Source organism: Perca flavescens, chromosome 2 (genome assembly GCF_004354835.1).
Source record: "Perca flavescens isolate YP-PL-M2 chromosome 2, PFLA_1.0, whole genome shotgun sequence".
NCBI lineage: Eukaryota > Metazoa > Chordata > Actinopteri > Perciformes > Percidae > Perca > Perca flavescens.
Window position 1 is genome coordinate 5526807 of NC_041332.1, and position 22011 is coordinate 5548817.

The following is a 22011-nucleotide window of genomic DNA, read 5'->3' on the forward strand; positions in this document are numbered from 1 at the left end:
CTGTGTGAACCACGTGGTTCTAAAAAGTTTTAAAACTTTTCATTGACACAGATATGTGAAGTACTGTGCAGTAGCTTCATTTATTTATGACATTAGGCCTTTTAGGGAAGTGCAACATACTACTTTTTATTGCATTCTATTTATTGATGTGTGTATGTTATGTGTTAGATAACTAGTGCTGTACGATAGAAGTCCGGTTCAATGTTTGTGTCGTGGATTGTGTGTCATTGTGCCTGTACTGTACAACAAATTGCCTCTCGGGGACACTAAAGTTCATCACAAACATTCAACATCAACACATCTGGAGATAGGTGGTTTTCACAGGACAGGAAGGGGATGAAAAATTGTCATCTTCAAAGTAACGTAAATCAGTCGGACAAAAGTAGTGGAGTAAAAAGTCCAATATCTACCTCTGAGACGTAGCGGAGTAGTTGCTTATTACATTGCAGCGCTGCAGATTTGAGCGTTGAGGCTTGCGGTGTGAATGTCTCCTAAGATGTATGCTTTAGGCTTTCCTTATAACAGTAACAAAATCCCAGTTTTGGCAGCAAAATAAAAGTGAGAACTTCAGAAAAACAAGGGAAAACTCAAAAGGAGTTTGGTGCAGACTCAGATATCCTACTGAAGCACAAACGCACTTTACACAAGATGACTCAGAGGGAAAGAGACAACATGTTCCAACATGATAACGGAGGGTTTATTACAAAGACATATTTACATTTGAGCTGGGTTCTCCCCAACCCACTTCTGAAGTTCTAAAAGTCAAACTGAAATATCTCTGCACACTCACACTCTAACCTTTAACTATTGACAAATCCTGTTTTATAGAGGCTTAAGAAAGATGATATCATTGTTGCATTTATGGCCGTCAAACAATAAAACTGACCTTTGTTTCAGTATTTGCAATTTGAGACACTGAAGAGAACACACAATGTGTGAGTGAGTGAAGGTTTGACAACAGACGTTGGGTGACCATACAGATGCTTGTTTTTATGTTTGTGTGTTTTTAATATTTAATGTTAATGTTGACTGTTGGCGCAACAGACAGTAAAGTTTTATCTTATCTTAAAGGGATACGCCACCGTTCGTTGAAATAGTTCTTATCACGGTCTACCCTGGCTGTAGATAGGTGGGCCAACGCATTTTTTTGTCAAGTAATTAGGTTGTTTTTTTTTGTCTTTTGTTGGCTCACTTTTACTCACAACATGCTAACCGGCAACATAGGATTCCATTCACTACGCTAAGCTAACTAGCGGCGGCGCTGCCGGCGTTGCACCGGACTAAAACGATGCATGAAAATGCAAAAATGCGTTGGCCCACCTATCTACAGCTAGGGGAGACCGGGATAAGCCCTATTTCAACAAACAGTGGAGTATGCCTTTAACTATCTGACAGCTTTAGTTACTAGTTATTTTACACATTCAGATTCCTGCACACAGAACCCATGTAGTTTATAAAATCTGATGTTTTAATATCAATGAAACTAGCCAACAATATAACGGCCTACAAGTCCAGCTGACATGATTAGACAAAAAAAAAAAAAGAAAAAAAAAAAAAAACTCAAGGATTTTGCTGAAAACACAACACAACTTTTGAACCTAATTGGCACAAATACGTTTGTAAGAACATTTTAAGTTCAGGATAAATATCCGAACGTAAAACTTGCATTGGGTTGTGATCCCGTAGCTCCGAAGCCCAACTGTGACCTGAATCTCTCCTGAGGGTTTTTATGCTTGAAACTTTGATTTTAGAGTTTATTTATTAAGCGGATATCAATTTTATTGCATGCTACGATACAGATATCTGATCCGTGTCATCCAGCCTCGTCCCTGAACACAGCCACAGGGAAACAAGACACAAAAAAAATACAACAATGAAACGAGGACATTAATTATTAATTTGAAAGGAAGTAATGCATCCCACTGGAGAGTCTACTAACTGCGCCTAGATTCAAACTCTATAACTGAACTTTATTTGGTAACACTTTACTTGAAGGTATCTACATAAGACAGTCCCTCCAAAAAAACGTGATTATGCGATCGCATAATTCAACGCATAATCAGCCAAAGTCCGCATACTGATGCGCATTTTTTCAAATAAATTTCTGAAAAATTTTGCGTTTATTGCACATATTCCGTCGCATTTTTTAAGAAAACGTGCCAGATAATCAAGGATTTTTGCCCGCAACAATCACAAAAAAAACCTGCATTTTTCTGGAAGGACTGATAAGAGCGACATGACACTGTCATGACACATGAACTCGAACCATAACTTGTCATGACAAAAATTTGTAAAAACTTACCGACAGAAGCGTTATGTCATAGACATTTCTGACTTGTTCATAATGTTTATGAAGCGTTCATGACCGTGTCATGTCACTCCTACGTAGATACCTTCACGTAAAGTGCAACCCTTTATTTCACAACGGTTCCTTAAAGCTGGGGGGTGTCAAACTGTGGTAATCAGAGTGCTGGTGTCATGCAGGCTTTTGTTCCTCTGAAGAATGAGCCGTACCTGTATCTACCCGACACCAGGATCGGATGATCACGCCACTGAACTGACTTCAGCTGCTGGACATGGTCAGAGGCAACCACAGGCCAACCTTTATCACTCGAACCTCTTGACGTTTAAAGCAGGGGTGTCAAACTCAACTTCACTAGGGGCCACGCTGGAAAGTTAAAATAAAAATAAAATAGACTCACGTCGAGGGTCAGATGTGTACAGTTTATTGACATGCTTTTATTTAAGTGAAAAGGCAAATATCTTTGACTGTATTATTGCACGTCTCAAATAGTCTTCTCACTTACAGCGATGGTTGACATTAAGCCCTAAAAAAATGTCAGCAAAAAAAGTTCCTTAGAAGGCGCCCGGATAGCTCAGTTGGTGGAGCGGGCGCCCATATATAGAGGTTAACTCCTGGACGCAGCGGGCCGCGGGTTCGACTCCGACCTGCGGCCCTTTGCTGCATGTCATTCTCCCCTCTCTCTCTCCTTTCACATCTTCAGCTTTCTTGTCAAAATAAAGGCTGAAAATGCCCCCACAAATAATCTAAAAAAAAAAAAAAAAAAAAAAAAAATCCTTAGCCGTCATAGTAAAAAAGAAATCGCCAAAAAAAGGTCACAAAAGCATCTAAAAAAAAAAACGTTGGAAGAGGAGCCCCTAAAAAGTTGTAAAAAGCACCGAAAAAATTTGAAATAACCGCTGGAAAAAAAAGTCAGAAAAAGTGGCTGGAAAGTTGAAAAAAAATAAGCGTTCGCAAAAGTGACAAAAACTTCAGAAAAAGGCGACAAAATGTTGAAAAAGTGACGAAAACTAGGCGGGCCGAAATGTATTGAGAACCTAAAGTGAGATGCTGGGGCCCCGACTCGGCCCGCGGGCCTCGAGTTTGACACGTGTGGTTTAAAGGAACAGGGACAGCTCTGAAGGGCCTTCAGCTGCCTGACACAACAACAGGCCAGGCTTTATCAGGCCAACCTTTGACCAAGACTTAGTCAGCTGAGCTTTGAGCTGAATGCTTAACTTACAGGAGTTGTGCAAAGTATTAAAGGGTCAGTTCCTTTTTTTTATCTCCAACTTGGACCCTATTTTCCCATGCTCTGATGCCTTAGTAGTCTATATCGATGCGGATTCATTTTAGGGAATTGCTCCGGTGCTGCTGGAAGATCTGCCCGATGTGCTGCATTTAGTTTTTGCAGGTGCCAAAGCCACGATGGATCCACTCTGGCAAACACAGGTCTGCAAAGAGAAAAGAGGAGGACAGCTGGAGGAGGACAGCTGGAGGAGGACAGCTGGAGGAGGACAGCTGGAGGAGGAGAGCTGGAGGAGGACAGCTGGAGGAGGAGAGCTGGAGGAGGACAGCTGGAGGAGGACAACTGGAGGAGGACAGCTGGAGGAGGACAGACCTCGTCTCTCTCTCTCTGTGTCAGAATCACGCAGCGCTGTTTCTCTGTCTGAGAGAAAAACTCTCTCACACACTCTCACACACACACTCTCACACACACACACACACACACACACACACACACACACACACACACACACACACACACACACACACACACACACACACACACACACACACACACACACACACACACACACACACACACACAGGGTCTCTAAGTGCGGTGAACGATTCTGTCAATGCTCTCCTGGATATCAGCCATCTTCTTCAGCACCTGGTTCACTTTGGCTTCATCGAACTCCAGACACACAAACTCGGAGTCCTGAGAGAGAGAGAGAGAGAGAGAGAGAGAGAGAGAGAGAGAGAGAGAGAGAGAGAGAGAGAGAGAGAGAGAGAGAGAGAGAGTTAGTGTGAAATTGATCACTACCTATATATATGCCAATGTTGTTTTACCTGGTTTTACCTTGTTGCTTACCTGCCCAGGGACTACAGGTGGAAATTAGCAATTGTTGCTATAACCTGGCCCAAGACATATTCTCTTGTTTAACAAGTTTAATGTTGATTTGTGCATTGTCCCTGTTTCAAATAAATCAATTTCCATTTCCATAAAAAAATTATTTTCACAAAGCAAGCCAATCCACTTTTCCATGTTGATAAGAGCATTAAAATGAGAAAATATAATGGGACAAAAAGAAGTCAAGGGACATTTAAAATAGATAAAAATGTGCGATTATTTGCGATTAATCATGAGTTAACTATGACATTAATGCAATTAAATATTTTAATCGTTTGACAGCATTAGTTATTTTCTTTAGTCACTATTCCCAATGTTTTTGTCACTTTTTTCCCACATTTTCTCCATGTTTTTTCCACGTTTTATCACTTATTTCCCCATGTTTTCTGTCACTTTTTTCCACATTTCTTTTTCTAACTAAAAGGGCGTAGCGGAACGGCTCAGCATGGCTGGGCTTGTTTGTGGTTATCAAGTTTTTCCACTTTGTTTTCCACTCTGCCCGTTCCTTTTTAGATTAGATTAGATTAGATTAGATTAGATTAGATTAGATTAAACTTTATGGTCATTGTGCAGAGTACAAAGACAACGGAATGCAGTTTGCGTCCAACCAGAAGTGCAAAAAAGCAGAAAAGTGCAATGTGATATACAAAGTATAAACAGGTGGTGCATAGACAGGACATCTAGTGCAGTGTAGACAGTAGTGTACAGTTGGTTTACAGAAGGTGGTTTAGAGAAATATTAATTAAATAGAAATATGTGCAGTTACCTAGTTTTCAACATGTCACTTCAAAATGACTTTCACAGATAAGTGACACACACTCAAACTAATTTCCCTCCACAGCAGTGGTGTTTTTTTGCCACTTTTTCCCCCATGTTTTGTAATTTTTTTGTCACTTTTTTCCATGTTTTTTTTGTCACTTTTTAACCACGTTTGTTACTTTTTTCCATGTTTTTTGTCACTTTTTTTCCACGTTTTTTGTCACTTTTTTCCGATGTTTTTGTTGATTATTTTCTGTGCTTTTTAAAATGTTTTTTCCTCTTCTTTTCAACATTATTTTATCAATTTATTTTCCAAATGCTATAAAATTGAATAAAACACCCAAATTCAATGACAGCAGTGAACTGATCATGTATTTCACATGTGAAGAGCGTCGTATATGAAACCATCCACGTTATTTATTTGGACAATTTGGTTGAAAGAATAGGATATAATGTTGATATATAACTTTTTGAAAATCCCGAACACAACAGGAGGGCTAAAGTCGTGAATCGTATCGGACCACGAGTGGACGTACATCCTTATTAATCAACTAATCATTTCAACAGAACATATAATGAAGTCAGAGGTAAATGGAAACATGTTGGCCTAGATTCCAGTCTGAAGTCTCGTCCACACTGATGAAGGTCCAGCTCCCCCGGGATCTACAGAGTTTAAGGACACCCTGATGTTTGATGTTCCATCCCCCACCTACTTCTGCTGCCTTCAGGCGTCTGTCGGTTATTATTAGACTTTGAATTGAGCGGGCCGATAATAGAGCGCGTGTGTCCTACGGTACTGCAGCGTGTCGTGTGCTGCTCCAGTCTGTTGACCTGCTTTCTCAAAGCTGTGGGGACCTGCAGATTGGGTCAGGCTCATAGCGAACAGGCACAAGACATATATAACTGTGTCATCATCACGGAGCATGTCGACTCCGCTCGAGGATAGCGCCTTAACTTACAGGGTGCAACGCGTGAAGCGCCTGGCGCAGGTGCGTTCAGGGTGTGTCCGAATCCACTTTTGCTAGTTTGACGGTGGAAAAAAAAGGGTCCGTGCGCCGGGCGCCTGGTCCTAAAGGGTTGTTCTTAGTGTCTTCATTAATTCATAGGTGTGTTTTTGGGCGTAACATGCAATCAACCAATCAGAAATCATCTCCCATTCCCTTTAAAAGCCAGGCGCGTTTGGACCTTGGAGAATTGCTGTTATGGAGGATTTGCACCGTAATATTTTTTTTTGTAATCTTCTGCATGTGTGTGTGTTGCTGTGCGTCCCTGTGTGTGTAATAAGCATAGTGTGCACACACCTAAAAGCATTTTACTAATTTGCTGTTAAAATAACAATGAAATGCTGCGTTATTGACTTTAGACCAGGTTTTTGTTGGTCAATGGCGCGATAGCAATACTCCCAGAATGCACCTGAACACACCTCCCTGTAAGACCAGCAGGCCCAGAATGCACCTGAACACACCTCCCTGTAAGACCAGCACGCCCAGAATGCACCTGAACACACCTCCCTGTAAGACCAGCACGCCCAGAATGCACCTGAACACACCTCCCTGTAAGACCAGCACGCCCAGAATGCACCTGAACACACCTCCCTGTAAGACCAGCACGCCCATGGGCGCAAAGATGGGTGCAGGTGCATTTGCTATTTAAATGACAGGCGTTGGATGGGAAATTGACAACTGTGTCGGTCTTAAACTAGCAAAGACACCTGCGTCGCGCGCTAGATAGGGCCCTCAGAATGAGGGGGGGGGGCTGTGTGCGATCACCGAAGGCTTGTATCATGTGGACGCGCCGACAGTTTTGTTGTCATAACTTAGAATTCCTCATGGGGGCGACAGAAACTACGCACATATTTTATTTCCTGGAATCATTTTTAGTACACTTTATAAAAGGAGTTTTCAGTTTCACACTTCACTTAGCCCAAGGCTAAGGGGGCTGTTAGCCCCAGGCTAAGAAAGTTCTTACTGCTTTCTCTTAACCCTGTGTTGGCCTCAGTGCAGGGCTATACGCTTCACACTGCACCTCTACTAGCCCTGGGTTAGCCCTCTGGCAACTTTTAGTAGTTTTTTTTCAGGTGATAACCCCACAAACTCTGGGCTAACCCTGCTCCAGAGCACGGCCAGCAAGTCCAAAGCTGTCGGGGTTAGCCCACTTGGAATGTGCCAGTGTGAACACTTTCTTAGCCTGGGTCTAACAGCTCCGTTAGCCTAGGGCTTGCTGACCCTGCTCTGAATGAAATAATGAAATATAATGAAATTATCGAATATTAACACGAGTTACATGTCCCAACTGACATTTCTAGGGTTAGTAGAAGGGCAACGTGAATCAAATAGCCCTGGGTTTAGGTCAACCCTGGGTCATCAATGTATGTTTGAAAAAGGGCTAAATTATCTCAGGGAGATTTAGGAGGATGCAGTGTGAAAAGCTCCACTCAGAACAGGCCCTTCTAGTATTTCTAACTGTAATCAAACTAAAAGGGCGTAGTGGAACGGCTCAGCATGGCTGGGCTTGTTTGTGGTTATCAAGTTTTTTCACTTTGTTTTCCACTCTGCCCGTTCCTTTTGAGATTAGATTAGATTAGATTAGATTCAACTTTATGGTCATTGTGCAGAATACAAGTACAGAGACAACGAAATGCAGTTTGCGTCTAACCAGAAGTGCAAAAAAAGCAGAAAAGTGCAATGTGATATACGAAGTACAGACAGGCAGAGCATAGACAGGACAAGAAATCTAGTGCAGCGTAGACAGTAGTGTACAGTTGGTTTACAGAAGGTGGTTTAGAGAAATATTAATTAAATATAAATATGTACAGATACCTAGTTTTCAACATGTCACTTCAAAATGACTTTCACAGGTAAGTGACACACACTCAAACTAATTTCCCACCAGAATCAATTTTGTTTTGAAGTGCAGGTCACCATATTAAAAGTGCCTCGGCACTATTATCCTCTGGGAGGGTCTCTCTGAAACAGTTTTCAGCCCAGGACCCAGATTAGGTGAATTTAGCCTTCTCACGGGACCGGGGCTTATTAAAAACAGAACAATTATCCGGCCACATCCAGAGCCAGGCCTCTAGCCCCAAAACCAACTCATGCCTGTGCTGTCGGCAGTGTTTACTGGTATTTAAACAGCATTAAGATACACGTTTGTGAAACTTAGGCTACGTTCACACCATAAGTCTTAATGCTTAATTCTGATTTTTTTTTTTTGCTCAGATCTGATTTTTTTTGTTTGGCTGTTCACATGACCTTTTAAAACGTGGCCAATATATCAGATTCCAGTGTCAACTGTTTGTGGTTTCGAACTGAGCCGCAAGCGCAAAAGACCACTAACAATCAGACGCAGCACGCTGCTGATCTAAAGTTAGGGAGGTTATGGAGGAAGTCAGCATTTTTATGTTTTTATTTCAAAATGTTTGTGTAATGGCAGCCGTAACATTGATGAGCGTACACTAACCAGGTCTCCCTCCCTTTTCCCTTCATTGACCTGCTCCATCACTGTTCTCCATGTTGTAGGCCTAGTCCAGTTTTTAATGTTACTGTCTGTGTCTAGGACTTACTCACGCTGGAGCAGAATTGTGACAAATGTCGGTGTAGATTGACGTAAAAGTCGCCTCAAATCTTTTTGATTTATTATTAGACAGTAACAGAAATAAATGCATAACAAGATGCCATCACAGTGACATTGCACATTTAACAGAACTGTCGAGAATAACACAAGAAAGTTACAAACTTATTTCCTACATCTGCCTCGGTTGTTCACACTGCGGCCACATTGAAAACTATCAGACCCAGGTCCGATTGTTCCACATATGGAAGTGGTCTAAATCGGATTTGAAAACCACTACTTCTGAAGAAGTCTGACCTGCTCACTTGACCCCCCCAAAAAAGAAATCTGATTTGGGCCACTTTTGCCTGCAGTCTGAACGTCGCCTAAATGAGCATGAGAGGAATCGCCGGACATCAGTCTCACCTGTCCGGCTCTGCCCAGCTCCAGCTCCATCAGGGCCACCGGGCCGCTGTGGGCTGTGTCCCCCCGGCTGGCTGCCGTCTGGAGGTCCACCCTCCAGGAGAGGCCCCTGAGGCCGGGCTCCCAGCGGCTCTGAGCCAGCAAGCTCTCCCTCACTCGGACTCGCTGGCTCCTCCAGAAGCGAGAGAGGGCGGCGGCCTGCTCGGCGGTCACCCCGCCGCTGCCCTGCCTCCTGGTCTGGGCTGTGAGGAAGGCCTCCAGCTGGGCGGGGTCCATGTCTGCTGTGGCGATGGACTGAGAGACGGAGGGAAACCAAGGATGAGGAGGATCAGCTGAGCTGGAATTCTCAAGTTCTACGGTCATACCAACAACAATATACAGTACAGGCCAAAAGTTTGGACACACCTTCTCATTCAATGAGTTTCCTTTTTATTTTCATGACTATTTACATTGTAGATTCTCACTGAAGGCATCAAAACTATGAATGAACACATGTGGAATTATGTACTTAACAAAAAAGTGTGAAATAACTGAAAACATGTCTTATATTTTAGATTCTTCAAAGTAGCCACCCTTTGTTTTTTTATTAATAAGGGAAAAAATTCCACTAATTAACCCTGACAAAGCACACCTGTGAAGGTAAAACCATTTCAGGTGACTACCTCATGAAGCTCATTGAGAGAACACCAAGGGTTTGCAAAGGGTGGCTACTTTGAGGAATCTAAAATATAAAGACAAGTTTTCAGTTATTTCACACTTTTTTGTTAAGTACATAATTCCATATGTGTTCATTCATATTTTTGATTTATTATTAAATCATACAATTTCATTACATAAAATAAGGGGTGGGGGAAAATATCGATACAGCATAGTATCGCGATATGTTCCGTGGCAATATTGTATCGATGCACAGACGCCAAGTATTGATCTATTATTATATATGTATTGGTGCCCTGCTGCTTCCTGCTACGGCCATCCATGCTCTGCTGGGCCGCGCTACATCCTGTAATGCCCTGATATGACATGAACTACTACGACTACAATTTGAAGTCACTGTTCCATTATCTTTATTATGACTATTATTGCCACTGTTCATCATAACCCCAACCGGCACCATCAGACACCGCCTACCAAGAGCCTGGGTCTGTCTCAGGTTTCTTCCTAATAGGGAGTTTTTCCTCGCCACTGTCGCTCTGCTTGCTCTTGGGGGAATTATTAGAATTGTTGGGGCTTTGTGAATTATAGAGTGTGGTCTAGACCTACTCTATCTGTAAAGTGTCTGGAGATAACTCGTGTTATGATTTGAAACTATAAATAAAATTGAACTGGTCAGTTTTTTCTGCTTGACAATCCCATTTTGCAGCAATAAACTTGAAGTGAGATGAACAGACATTTGAAATTGGGGAAAAATCTGAAGTTGGAAAAAAAGGTAATAAATTGCAATATAATCGCAGAATATCGCAATATGTTTAAAATCGCAATAATATCGTATCGCGACGGGCCTTCAAATTCAATTCATTTTTTTGACTGATTCTAGTTGTGCACCACAACAAAAAGAAAAATCAGGAAACTGTTTTTCATACTGTAATTATGCGACACTGCCGTGCAAAATTTGACAGATTTGCCGACTTTGAGACTCAGAACTCCCCCAGAGAGAGTTTTTTTTAATATTCAGGCTGTGAAACAGGTTGTTGTGAGTAATTGACTTTTCTTTGTTAAATAAAAGGATGTCTATAAACTCAACATGTCTGTCCCTTATTGGGATTGTCATCGCCAGTGTGGCCCTTTAGTGAAATTGAGTGGGACACCCCTGTTCTAAGCCAACAGAGTTTGAGAACGGCCCACATGTGTTCCCGTTCCCAAACTGTTTACCCATTTTCTCCATCTGCTTATGTTGTTTGGGTTATTAATTGTTGTGACAATATTTTCAAGTCAGATCTCTCTCTCTCTCTCTAATCTAAATGGCACTTTCACTTGGTTAAATGAAAGGAAAAGACAACCCTGTAGTTGACTGTAGTACCGGTCCCAGGGCACCTACAATGTGAGAAGCATAGCTGTGTAAACAGTGATAAGAGGTATGTGTCACTGTTGTAACAGTGTAACAGAGAGAGAGAGAGAGAGAGAGAGAGAGAGAGAGAGAGAGAGAGAGAGAGTCTTGCTCTCCTAGGTCCTAATTGGTGGAACCTTGAGTAGTTGTATTTGTATTAGATTAGGAGTACTTTTTCAGTTTCTGGTGAATTTCGTAGTTGTGTGTCACGATGGATGTCACACTCCTGCTGCAGAACACATCTGCCTACAGGTACAAATGAAGGAACCTGAACCTGAACCTGAACCTGAACCTGAGTGTGAGTGCTGCCCCCTGCTTGCCACCGGTGAGACACACAGGGGCTACACTGATGAATGAATGAAAAACACAACAGTTTGAATCATAAAAAGGTTTGGATGAGTTTTATCCGTCACAATTTACATTACATCATAATGTAGCACTGCTAGCTGTCTCTGCAATATGAGCCATCACTGGGGAATATTCTGCACTATGCATATTTATAACTCTTTGCTACCTCCAACTGTGCAATATGTCATCTCTACGCATCTGTATATCTGTGTTTATATACTGTCTGTTGATAGAAGGGTGTTTACTGTGTAAATAGGTTTGGTTTATTACTACTATTATTATTATTATTATTATTATAACTCATTCTATTTTTTTCTATTTCTTATACTTTCTGTATATTTTCCCTCCTATGTCTACTTAATGTGTATTTGTGTGTAGCACAGGAATTTCCATATTCACTGATATTTGCCTTCAAACCTTTACACTTTTAAAACGCTCAACACATAAAGGCACACTACATCCTTCAGTTTATTTACTTAAAGTACTTAGAGTAAAAGTATTGATTGAGCAATAAAATGTTCCCTGTCAGTGTTATTCCTTCTATCTGAGGTTTCTGGATTAATATTCCTGCTGCATTAATGCGTGTGTTGCATTTTCCTGCTGTAGATGTTTACGGTTGTGCTCATTTTAACTCCTTTATATACGGTTGGGTAATTTAATCTACAGCAATGCATCATGGTCTATAACAGTGTTTCTCAAATGGGGGTAAGTGTCCCTCTAGGGGTACTCTGGAGGACTGCAGGGGGTACGTGACATTTTTTGCAAAAATGTTTTTCAGTTACAAGGCTTCTACTTGCTTTTTTTAAATCAAAGTTTGTCACTTTTTTCAAAGTTTTTGTCGCTGTTTTTGAGGTTTGTCACCTTTTTTTTAAGGTTTTCTCTTTGTTTTGACCTGTTCTTGCCTTTTTTCATTACTTTGTTCTACTGTCTTTTTTTCTTCAAAGTTTTTGTCACTTTTTTAAACTTTTTTCAAAGTTTTTGTCGCTGTTTTTGAAGTTTGTCTCCTTTTTTTTGAAGGTTTTGTCGTTTGTTTTGACCTCTTCTTGCCTTTCTCCCTTACTTTTGTCTACTGTCTCTTTTTCTTAGAAGTTTTTGTCACTTTTTTCAAAGTTTGTCGCCAATTTGAATTTTTTGTCACTTTTGTTGCCCTAGTGTTGCCTTCCTTCTTTCTACTGGTTTTTTTTTTCTCAAATTTTTAGTTTTTTCGACCTATTCTTGCCTTAATTCCTTCTTTCTACCGTCTTTTTCGCCTTTTGTCATCATCATTTAAATGTTCTCAAGGTCCAAGGCTGTTTGGTAAATCTATCGCTGACATCGCTGTATTCTTCCTCTTTATAGAGACTTTTCTACCAAAAATTATTAGCGCTGGTTATGGGGTACATGGCTTAAAAACACTGTTCAAAGGGGGAACATTATTGAAAAAAGTTTGAGAATGACTGGTCTATAAGATCATCACGTTTGTAGCGTCGCTGTCCTGTGAGAACCACGTATCTCTAAAAACTTTTCATGGTGTCAGAAAAACAGCCCTGTTTTCAGCTTTGTGACGATGCATTTTCCAGCTGATCCGAGAGGCTTTTTAAAGACTTTATTTAGCAACGCAGAAAGGAAGACTTCATCCACTAGTTTATTACAATAATTAAACATCAACACATCTGGAGATACGTGGTTTTCACTGGACACGAAGGGGAACTAAAGCTGTCAGACAAAAGTAGTGGAGTAAAAACTACGACCCTAACCTCTGAGATGACAGAGTAGTACAGAGCAGCATAAAACCGAAATTTTCAAGTAAAGTAGCCTACAGGTACATGATATTGTACATAAGTAGGCTACAGTAACGCTAATTGAGTAAATATACTTAGTTACAATCAGTGGTGTAGTCTGATGTACTTTAGTGGGTATACTGTATTGTATATGTATGGGCCTATACTGTATATATGGGCCAGAATGGGCCTTTTTTGGTGGGGGTGGGCATATCATAGTGGGGGGTCTGGGTGTCTTGTTTTGAGGGTCAAAGACTTCATTTGCTGTATTCTGACACACTTTTATGCACCAATTTGCGCTAACAATCCCTTTATTTAGCCTAGATGTGAAAAAACAATTCAAAATATATGAAAATGACAATGCAAAGTATGTTGTTGCGTGACATTGGGCATTTGTAAGTGGGTATATGGAAATCCTGGAGCTTTCTTAGTGGGTAGGCTATACACTGCGTAGACCTGCGTATCACGTAGACTACACCGCTGGTCACTGATGCCAGTTATAACAACATGACACTTTGGCGACAGTTTTCTGCAAAATGCCTAAACTGCAAAGTAAATATATGACACATTATGAGTTAAATCATCATTGTTTTTTTTATACTGTGGCTAATATCTCTGCTGTGTTACTTCCAGGATGACGGTGTTTTATTACCTTTAGGAGGCCTTTCATTTTCTCATGCAGGGCCTTGAACTGCTCCTGCGACAGCTCCGGGTATAACTCACTTTTCAGCAGCTCCTCCGTGATGTCGCCGTTGTTATAATACACTTTCTGGGCTATTCCGCTTAACAGTCCGCTCAAAGACTTCGTTGCTTCCACGTCCGCCATGTTTTCGTGTCAATGTGTGGTCACGTGAAGCGGATGGATCACATGACGCGAACGTCCTCACACGGCATTGTGGGAGTTGTAGTTCCATAGTGCGAGGAACGCTTATTCGTTTATTTTTTCATGTTTTTTTTCTGTCCACTAAAATTGCTCTATTATCACCGAAGATGAGTTATTAGTTTTAGTTTATACCTGGTTTTAATAAGGAAAGGCTGTGTTTTATTTCAAACTTTAATACAGTTATTATCCTATAACAATACATATTCATATATTCAATACTGATAACTTTACCAAATAAGTTGTTATAACCTCTTAGACTTTACTTTATCTATTACTTTTTAACGCAATCAGCAATTTTATATAATAACTTGATTATTGGTTTTGTATTGCAATGTCTGTCTTTGCTAAAGTCTAAATCGAAGCCAAACATTGAAAAAAAAGCGTAATTTGACAATGCTTCCTTCTGTTTTTTTAAGACATTTTCCGATTTAATTAGCTTTTTTTAACCAGATGGAATTTACTTTTCCTATTTTACAGGTTTTCCTAAATTTCCACTAAGAATATCAATGCCAATGTCAATTTTATTTGTATAGCACCTTTCATTACATGTAACCCCAAAGTGTTTTACATTAAAATGTATAGGATGTATAGCCTGTGCACTCGCGAGAACTCTGGATTTCCAGGGTATAGGATGTATTTACATCCAGGTTAATTTAGTTATATCCTACCACATTGCAAAGTGTCTTTATGAATGTAATGTATTGTAATGTAATGTATTCTTTATTAATCCCACAAGGGGAAATTACAATGTTTTCACTCTGTTGTTATTACACACATTAGGCTACACACAGGCCTGATTACACACACACGCTTAGTACCTATACATGGTACTAATGGAGAGATGTCAGAGTGAGGGCGCTGCCCATGGAAAGGCGCCCCCAAGCAGTTGGGGGTTCAGTGCCTTGCTCAAGAGCACTTTGGCAGTGCCCAGGAGGTGAACTGACATTAGTGGGCTCATCTCATATTTAAATGTTATTTTACAATATATTTTTTATATCTAAAAATAAAAATACAGAACGAGCAAGAAGAAGGCGGTTACTGCACACTTTCGGCTGCCATCTTTGTTCGCAACACGGCTTTGGCGTGGAGCTAGATGAAGAACGGTTTGAGACGGTTAAAAAAGTCTCCTTCGGCTTGTTTTAGTTCCAGGTGGATACAGTTTTTTTTTTTTTTTTGGTGAACATGAAAATATCGTCAAAACGGCAGTAAGTTTTCTCAAGTGACCTGCGTTGCTTTTTTAAGTTTGTCTTGTATTTATCTTTGAGAAAAACGATATTGTGAGTAGCTAAACTAGCTTGACTTTAACGGTTAGCTTAGCTAACTAGCTAATGTCCCGTCTGCCTGCTCGCCTTGGGGTAAGATGGTTTAATGGTTATATGTAGTATATGTAGCTATTCATTCTAGCATCTTTTTTGGCCCTCCTCCCATGAGGGCCCTGGGTACTCAGTCCCCTTTTTCCCCCCAGTCCGACGCCCCTGGTTACTGTACTTAAGTACAAATTTGAAGTGCACTCTACTTGAGTATTCCCATTTCATGCTACTTCATACTTGTACTCCACTACACCTCAGCGGCAACGTTAAATGTTGTACTTTTTACTGCACTGACGTTAACGTTACATTGTCTGCTCTGCTTTAGTTACTTTTCAGATGCCAGCTTTTCATGCCTTTCCTGTCCTGTGAAAACCGTGTATCTCTAGATGTGTTGATGTTGAATGTTTGTGATGAACTGAAGGATGACGTGTACCTTAATGTGTTGATAAAATTCTCAAAATAAAGTCTTATACTACTTTTTCAACTGAAGTAAAGTTAGAGTAGCTTTTGGACGCGTGGGTTGCTTCTCCCTATGTCTTTTACATTTTCTACTATGAAATAGCCAGTAAAATTCTTCTTTTCAATTTTGAAGAAGAGTGCCTTGGATTTTCATTAAATTACGTAACTTTACTTTGTATCCACTCTCTTTGTATGCTCTGTTGACATTTACTGTCAGTCCAAAACACTGATACCCCTCTCATACATTCTCATTAACCTAAAGATGCACGTCTAGAAGGAGCGTTTGGACCCTAGTCATACGAGACTACAGTTACAGGCCAATCACTTGTCAAAAGTCTTGTAGTCAAAACAAGACTTGCAGTTCCATAGATGTATAGCAACATCAGAGAATTACTCAGTATATTAAATGTGTCAGAAAGTCAGTTAGTTGTGTGTTGGCTCTACACTAACATTTATTTTTGAAGGCGCTGCATGGTACTGTAATGCAGGACGTCCCAAATGATTGACACACAGAGACAGACCAGAATAGATGCTGAGCAAAGCTTTAATCAGAAAGAAGAGAACAAAAGAGAATTCTCTTTTACAGAAGTACAGAGTACAATCACTTAAGGTTAGTTTTATTCACATTAATCCTTGTGTGGTGTTCGGGTCTGTGGGACCCATTTTCAATGTTTGCTAAAAGAAAAATGATGCTATTTATTAATTATTCTAACTCAAATTTATTGGCCTTGGCTCATTTTCTGTGAAGAACATAACAAATGACTTATTTTCAATGACTGCACATGGTATACCCCCCCCCCCCACCTCCTACACATAACTATTACATATGAGGTGTTCGGGTCTACTGGACCCGAGTGTATTTAAATGAAGGTGCTATGAAACTAGGTTGTCTTTCTGCACCTGCTATTCCCACACAAAGTTACAAAATTGTTACATTTCAAGCACTTTCCCCTGTTCTGATTAAGTTCTAAGAAATAAGCGGCAATTATAATTAATATGATTATTATTTTTTATAATTTAATTTCCTTATTTTCACACAAAAAACGAAAATGATCATATGATCACACATGTGATCTCACCGGGGTAAATGGCAAATAGGAAGTGTCTTTTTTAAGAGCAGATACAATAAAAAAAAGGGAAGTTCACATACAGTATATCTGACTGCTTGAATTTGTTGATGAAAACCATGTGCAGTAATATACAATAATGATAGGTGACTCACGCGATGAATCGTGATGCATCGCGATATCGAATTGAATCGTGAGACCAGTGAAGAGTCACAGCCATAGTATTAACACATTTCAGAAGGAAGTCATTAAAGGTGCAGTTCCTGCATGTTTTCAGCGCGATATCATTTTGGTCTCAAATTGTAGGCATCTCTCCTTGATCCGCTATAGCTGCCTGCCCCCCCTGAATACACCGTGAAAACGCCCGTATCGGGAGACAATCCAGGGGTCGTAAACGTCAAACAAACGCTAGGGGCACAGGCTGTGCACCAAAATACAACAAACCACTGCAGCCAATCTCCGACTAGATGGTTGGGGGACGGGGTTAGTGACAGTGAGTTAGTTAGTCATGGCAGTCATGGGAGGAGCGAGTTTGCTCTGTTTAGTTTTGAATTTACTTGGAACGTCAACAGAAGTGACCCTGCAGGAACTCATAGTGCACCTTTAAATCTAGAGGAAGTAAAAGAAACAAGCACATTTGTATTAAGCATAAGGCACTTTTTTTTTCTCAGTGAGCTTCACTGGGTTGCTGCTCAGATTCTCAGGTCCTTATGAAGTTATTTTAGCTGTATCACTGCAGTCCAATCAGCCCCAGGGCAACAAGTCCCAATATCTGTTTCTCTTACTCGTTGCTCTCGCTATTTCCTTCTGCGCTACGTTGGGCTCATCATTTACCAAAGTGCCATTTTCTACGTTTGCTGCCTCCCCTACCCATAGCCCTGCGCCTTGTTCTATGTTTGCCGCCCTTCTTACGCTTACCCTTGCCCCCTTTTCTACGTTTGCCGCCCTTCTTACGCTTACCCTTGCCCCCTTTTCTACGTTTGCCGCCCTTCTTACGCTTACCCTTGCCCCCTTTTCCACCTTTGCCTGTGGTTATTTGTGTGCCTATGGCTTCACCAATTTCTTCGCCTGTGTCTGTGCCCGTTGACTGGACTGCACCCTCTTCCCCGCCTAGCCCCTGCCCCTGGGACACTTGACCCTCTGGGTCATCCTTAGAGACTTGCTGGAGAGCATTTGGGTCTTGGTCCTGTGGGATGGTGTCACGGAGGTCAAGGCTGCCAAAGGAAAACATTTAATGAGTATCACGGTTTCAAGTTTAATGTCATATGCGCAACAATTACAAAGAAGCATCCGTTAGCATGAACATCTTAGATCTCAGGCTCCCTCCAAAAAACAAATAATCAAATTAAAGCTTCAAAGATGAATGGATTACTTCAATTCAATTCAATTTTATTTATAGTATCAAATCATAACAAGAGTTATCGCAAGACACTTTACAGATAGAGTAGGTCTAGACCATACTCTATAGTTTACAAAGACCCAGCTATTAAATTAATCATTTGATAATTAATTTTGATCAGTTTGAGCCTCTTAACAAAAAAGACACACAGCACACATACAGAATATACAAGAAATAATAAAAATAGGATAGAATACAAGAATTAAGGTACTAAAAATACAAACGAAAGAATGTACAAACGTATATACAAGTGGCGAATAAAAATGTACAACCTACCGGTACTTAATTAGTATTCATAAAGATGTAAGTAAAATTCTCTGATTCCAGCTTGTTAAATGTGAATATTGTTCTAGTTTCTTCTCTCCCCTGTGACAGTAAACTGAATATCTTTGAGTTGTGGACAAAACAAGGAGACATTTAATTTGAGGACATCATCTTGGGCGTTTTTTGGGAAACACTGATCCATATTTTTCACCATTTTCTGGCATTTTAGAGACCAAAACAACTAATTTATCATCCATAAAATAATCTACAGATTACTTGAGAATTGAAATAGTTGTCAGTTGCAGCTCGAAATCAAAAAAATAATAATTAAATAACCAATAAAAGAAAATCATGCATGGGGAAAAAAAAAGTAATTTAACCAATTCATTCAAAAATTATAATGGATTGATGAAACAAAAAACAGATTGAATGTAGTCCCTAACATTTTTAGTTTTAAAGGTCCTATGGATACCCAAACCTGAAAGAAAGTAGCTTTTGTAGACTTTTGTAGAGTCCAACTGAATAATCCGACTGAATTAAATTTAGCAGAAAACAGCATACAAATAAATGGATATTAAAATGAACATTGTGTATAATCAATGACAGTGTTTTCCCTAAGTTTGTGGATATTTAAGCGCAGTTCAGACCAACGATACGCAACCATTTTAGAACGCTGCAGGAAAAGTTGCAGCAGTCTCAAGCGGCCCGTCTCGGCTCGGCTCGAACCAGCTGATGGTTTCGCTGCGACTCAGCTGGTCGAGTCTCCAGAGGCTGGTGTCAGAACGTAAGAGAAATCTGATATATTATCTTCCGAAGCATAAATAAGCACAACCACTCCTCGGTGGGAAGGTGAAGCACTGTCGGATTATGACTTCATCCTGTCCTATCCTGGAAGTAAGAACGGGCTGCACACTGTTATTGGCCGGGGGTTACACACCCACGTGGGGCCCAAAGGCTCTTTGACCCCGCCCAGAAACGTCCGGAGAATCCAGGCAGATACAGACACCACCACACGCTTCTGGTGGGTCATAAATGAGGATTGAGATTATTACTGTTACTGTTTTTTTGAGTAAACACTGCATATTATACCCAAAGAGTCACAGATAGACTGTATTCAAGGGCGGGCTAGACAATCACAATGGCGGGAAATTCACACGAAAGGAGGGAGTCAGGGTCTGAAACGAATAAAACAGGAATTGCACGACAAGTCTAGACACGAGGGACTTAACTTAACATACTTGACGAGACATAACGGAGGGACTGGACGACAAACCAGTCAGACGTCAGAGGACAATGAACTGTAAATATGCTAAAGGGGACAAATAATGAAATAAGAGGCTAATAAAATGAATTTGTTTTTACCTTAAACAGTGTGGTGGGGTCAGTGTTTTAGGCTAGGCTATAGGCATACACGCTGTCAAATGTTCCATCACTTTTTAACATCCTGGCTGTAGATATTACTGTAGATAAAGCAGGATATTCATTATAGGCTATTTCATTTAGTGCATTACATTTTCCTATGCCTAGCAATACTTTTCTATGGCTTAATAACGATTGAAATTCCATTGAAATCACATTGATCCTTAGTTCACTTGAAATTTCAACATTGTTTCAATATTCCTGATAACTGAAATACCAATAAAAATTCATAGTCGATTAATCTGTAGATTATTTTCTGTGTGAATGGATTAGTTGTTTGGTTTATAAATTGTCAGAAAATGGTAAAAAAAATGTGGATCAGTGCTTTCCAAAAAAGCCCCAAGACAACGTCCACAAATGTCTTGTTTTGTCCACAACTCAAAGATATTCAGTTTACTGTCCCAGAGGAGAGAAGACACTAGAACAATATTCACATTTTACAAACTGGAACCAGAAAAGTTTTACCTATAGGTAAAGAGCAACAGTTTTTGTGGACTTACATATTTTGTTCCCTAGCAGCCACACTGTCATACAGGAAGAAGGCCAGGACCACAACCATCCAGCACAGACGAGCCATCTGCACACAGATCAGGTTAAATAACAAGAGGGCATTTAACACACAGAATTCTCACAAAAACACATATTAAACAATATGAAGAGCTAAACCGACAAACTTAAAATGTAGATTCTAAAGAAATAGCTTTACTCTGGCACGTGAGTCGGCTGCAGCTGTCGACCGTGTGTAGCCTATTTAACGCAATGTGGGATAACATTTCAGAATTCAGATATTTTTCACAAGGCAGAATCTCCTGAGATGATCATTAAATAACTCACCTTTGCGTCTGTTGCCGGCAGGATCTTCTCGTCTCCTACAGAAAGGGACACAAATATGCATTAATATTATTAATAATAAATATATTTATATATATTTGCATTTCAGGAAATGTTTGCAAATCCGTTAACAGGCTTTTTAGAAATCCTGCTAAATAACTAACAAACAGAAGCTCTCCACAGTAGTTAGACAAAACAAAATGACATGTACTCATTTTAGAGTAACTTTAGGTGTATGACTGTCAGCTAAACAAATAATTTAAAGATGTAACCTTTGCTTTAGGCTTTTCATTATTTTCTGACTGTTTACAGACTAAATTATTAATCATGAAAATGATCAGCACATTCATAATCATTAATGAACTAATTAGTTGCAGTTAATCTTGCCCAAGGAGGGACAATGTACACCTTCTCATTTCATGTACCTACTTTGGTGGAGAAAGATGTCTGACAGATGCTCTGAAGATGGTTTTCTTGTCAATGTTTGAAGGGAAGGTGCTGTTGCAGTGATCGGTCAGAGGAAAGGCACATTTTCTTTATAGGGGAAATGGCCAAACCCCTTTGCCATCTTCATACCCTTATTTGAACATGTCTTTCAAAATGTAGAGAGAGGAAGAATAAACAAAGTGCAATGGCGTTGTCTCAGCATGATTTGACAAATTATAAAGAGGAGGAAGCAATGCATCATCCCCTAAATGAGAACCAGAGTGACTAGAATGAGTAGAGCTTAAAATTTAAAGTTAGATAAGAAGAATGCATGGGAAAAAAGTACTTTATGAATCCCTCATTGGGGAAATGTAATGTTACACTATGAGTTCTTTTATGGCGATTGAAAGGCTTGATCCAACCAATTAGGTCATTGAATCAAATCGAAAACATTGACGTCAATGCTGCTGCCAGTTCGCAAAATTACGAATTCCACTATGGCCACGCCAAGACCCGCCCTACAAAGCAACTTGATTGGTTGGGGTTAGGCATTTCACCTTGAGTGGTTAAGGTTAGGATAGCCGATTGGTCAGGGGATAGGAACTGGGTTTAGGACAAATGGGGTTACGTTATCTTGCGTTCTCATGGA

At 40.2% G+C, this 22011-nt stretch overlaps 2 protein-coding genes across 3 annotated transcripts; both read right to left on the minus strand.

Moving 5' to 3' along the window:
- Positions 1-4068: 4068 nt before the first annotated feature.
- commd1 (copper metabolism (Murr1) domain containing 1) lies at positions 4069-14166 on the minus strand. 2 transcript variants are annotated; one of them, XM_028565416.1, is made up of 3 exons: positions 13957-14166; positions 9153-9443; positions 4069-4226 (listed from the first exon to the last, which is right to left on the minus strand). In XM_028565416.1, the coding sequence occupies exons 1-3, from the start codon at positions 14128-14130 to the stop codon at positions 4119-4121; spliced, it is 573 nt and encodes a 190-aa protein (XP_028421217.1). In that variant the 5' UTR covers positions 14131-14166; the 3' UTR covers positions 4069-4118. The 2 variants fall into 2 exon arrangements, with proteins under 2 accessions (XP_028421217.1, XP_028421226.1); XM_028565425.1 differs by having other exon boundaries at positions 14028-14111.
- A 2910-nt stretch (positions 14167-17076) lies between these two features.
- On the minus strand, positions 17077-21448 carry LOC114545442 (RNA-binding protein FUS-like). Its single transcript, XM_028563711.1, has 5 exons — positions 21366-21448; positions 20940-20974; positions 20606-20682; positions 18026-18237; positions 17077-17983 (listed from the first exon to the last, which is right to left on the minus strand). Exons 3-5 carry the CDS (start codon positions 20680-20682, stop codon positions 17850-17852), a joined length of 423 nt encoding a protein of 140 aa, XP_028419512.1. The 5' UTR covers positions 20940-20974; positions 21366-21448; the 3' UTR covers positions 17077-17849.
- Between the last annotated feature and the right edge of the window lie 563 nt (positions 21449-22011).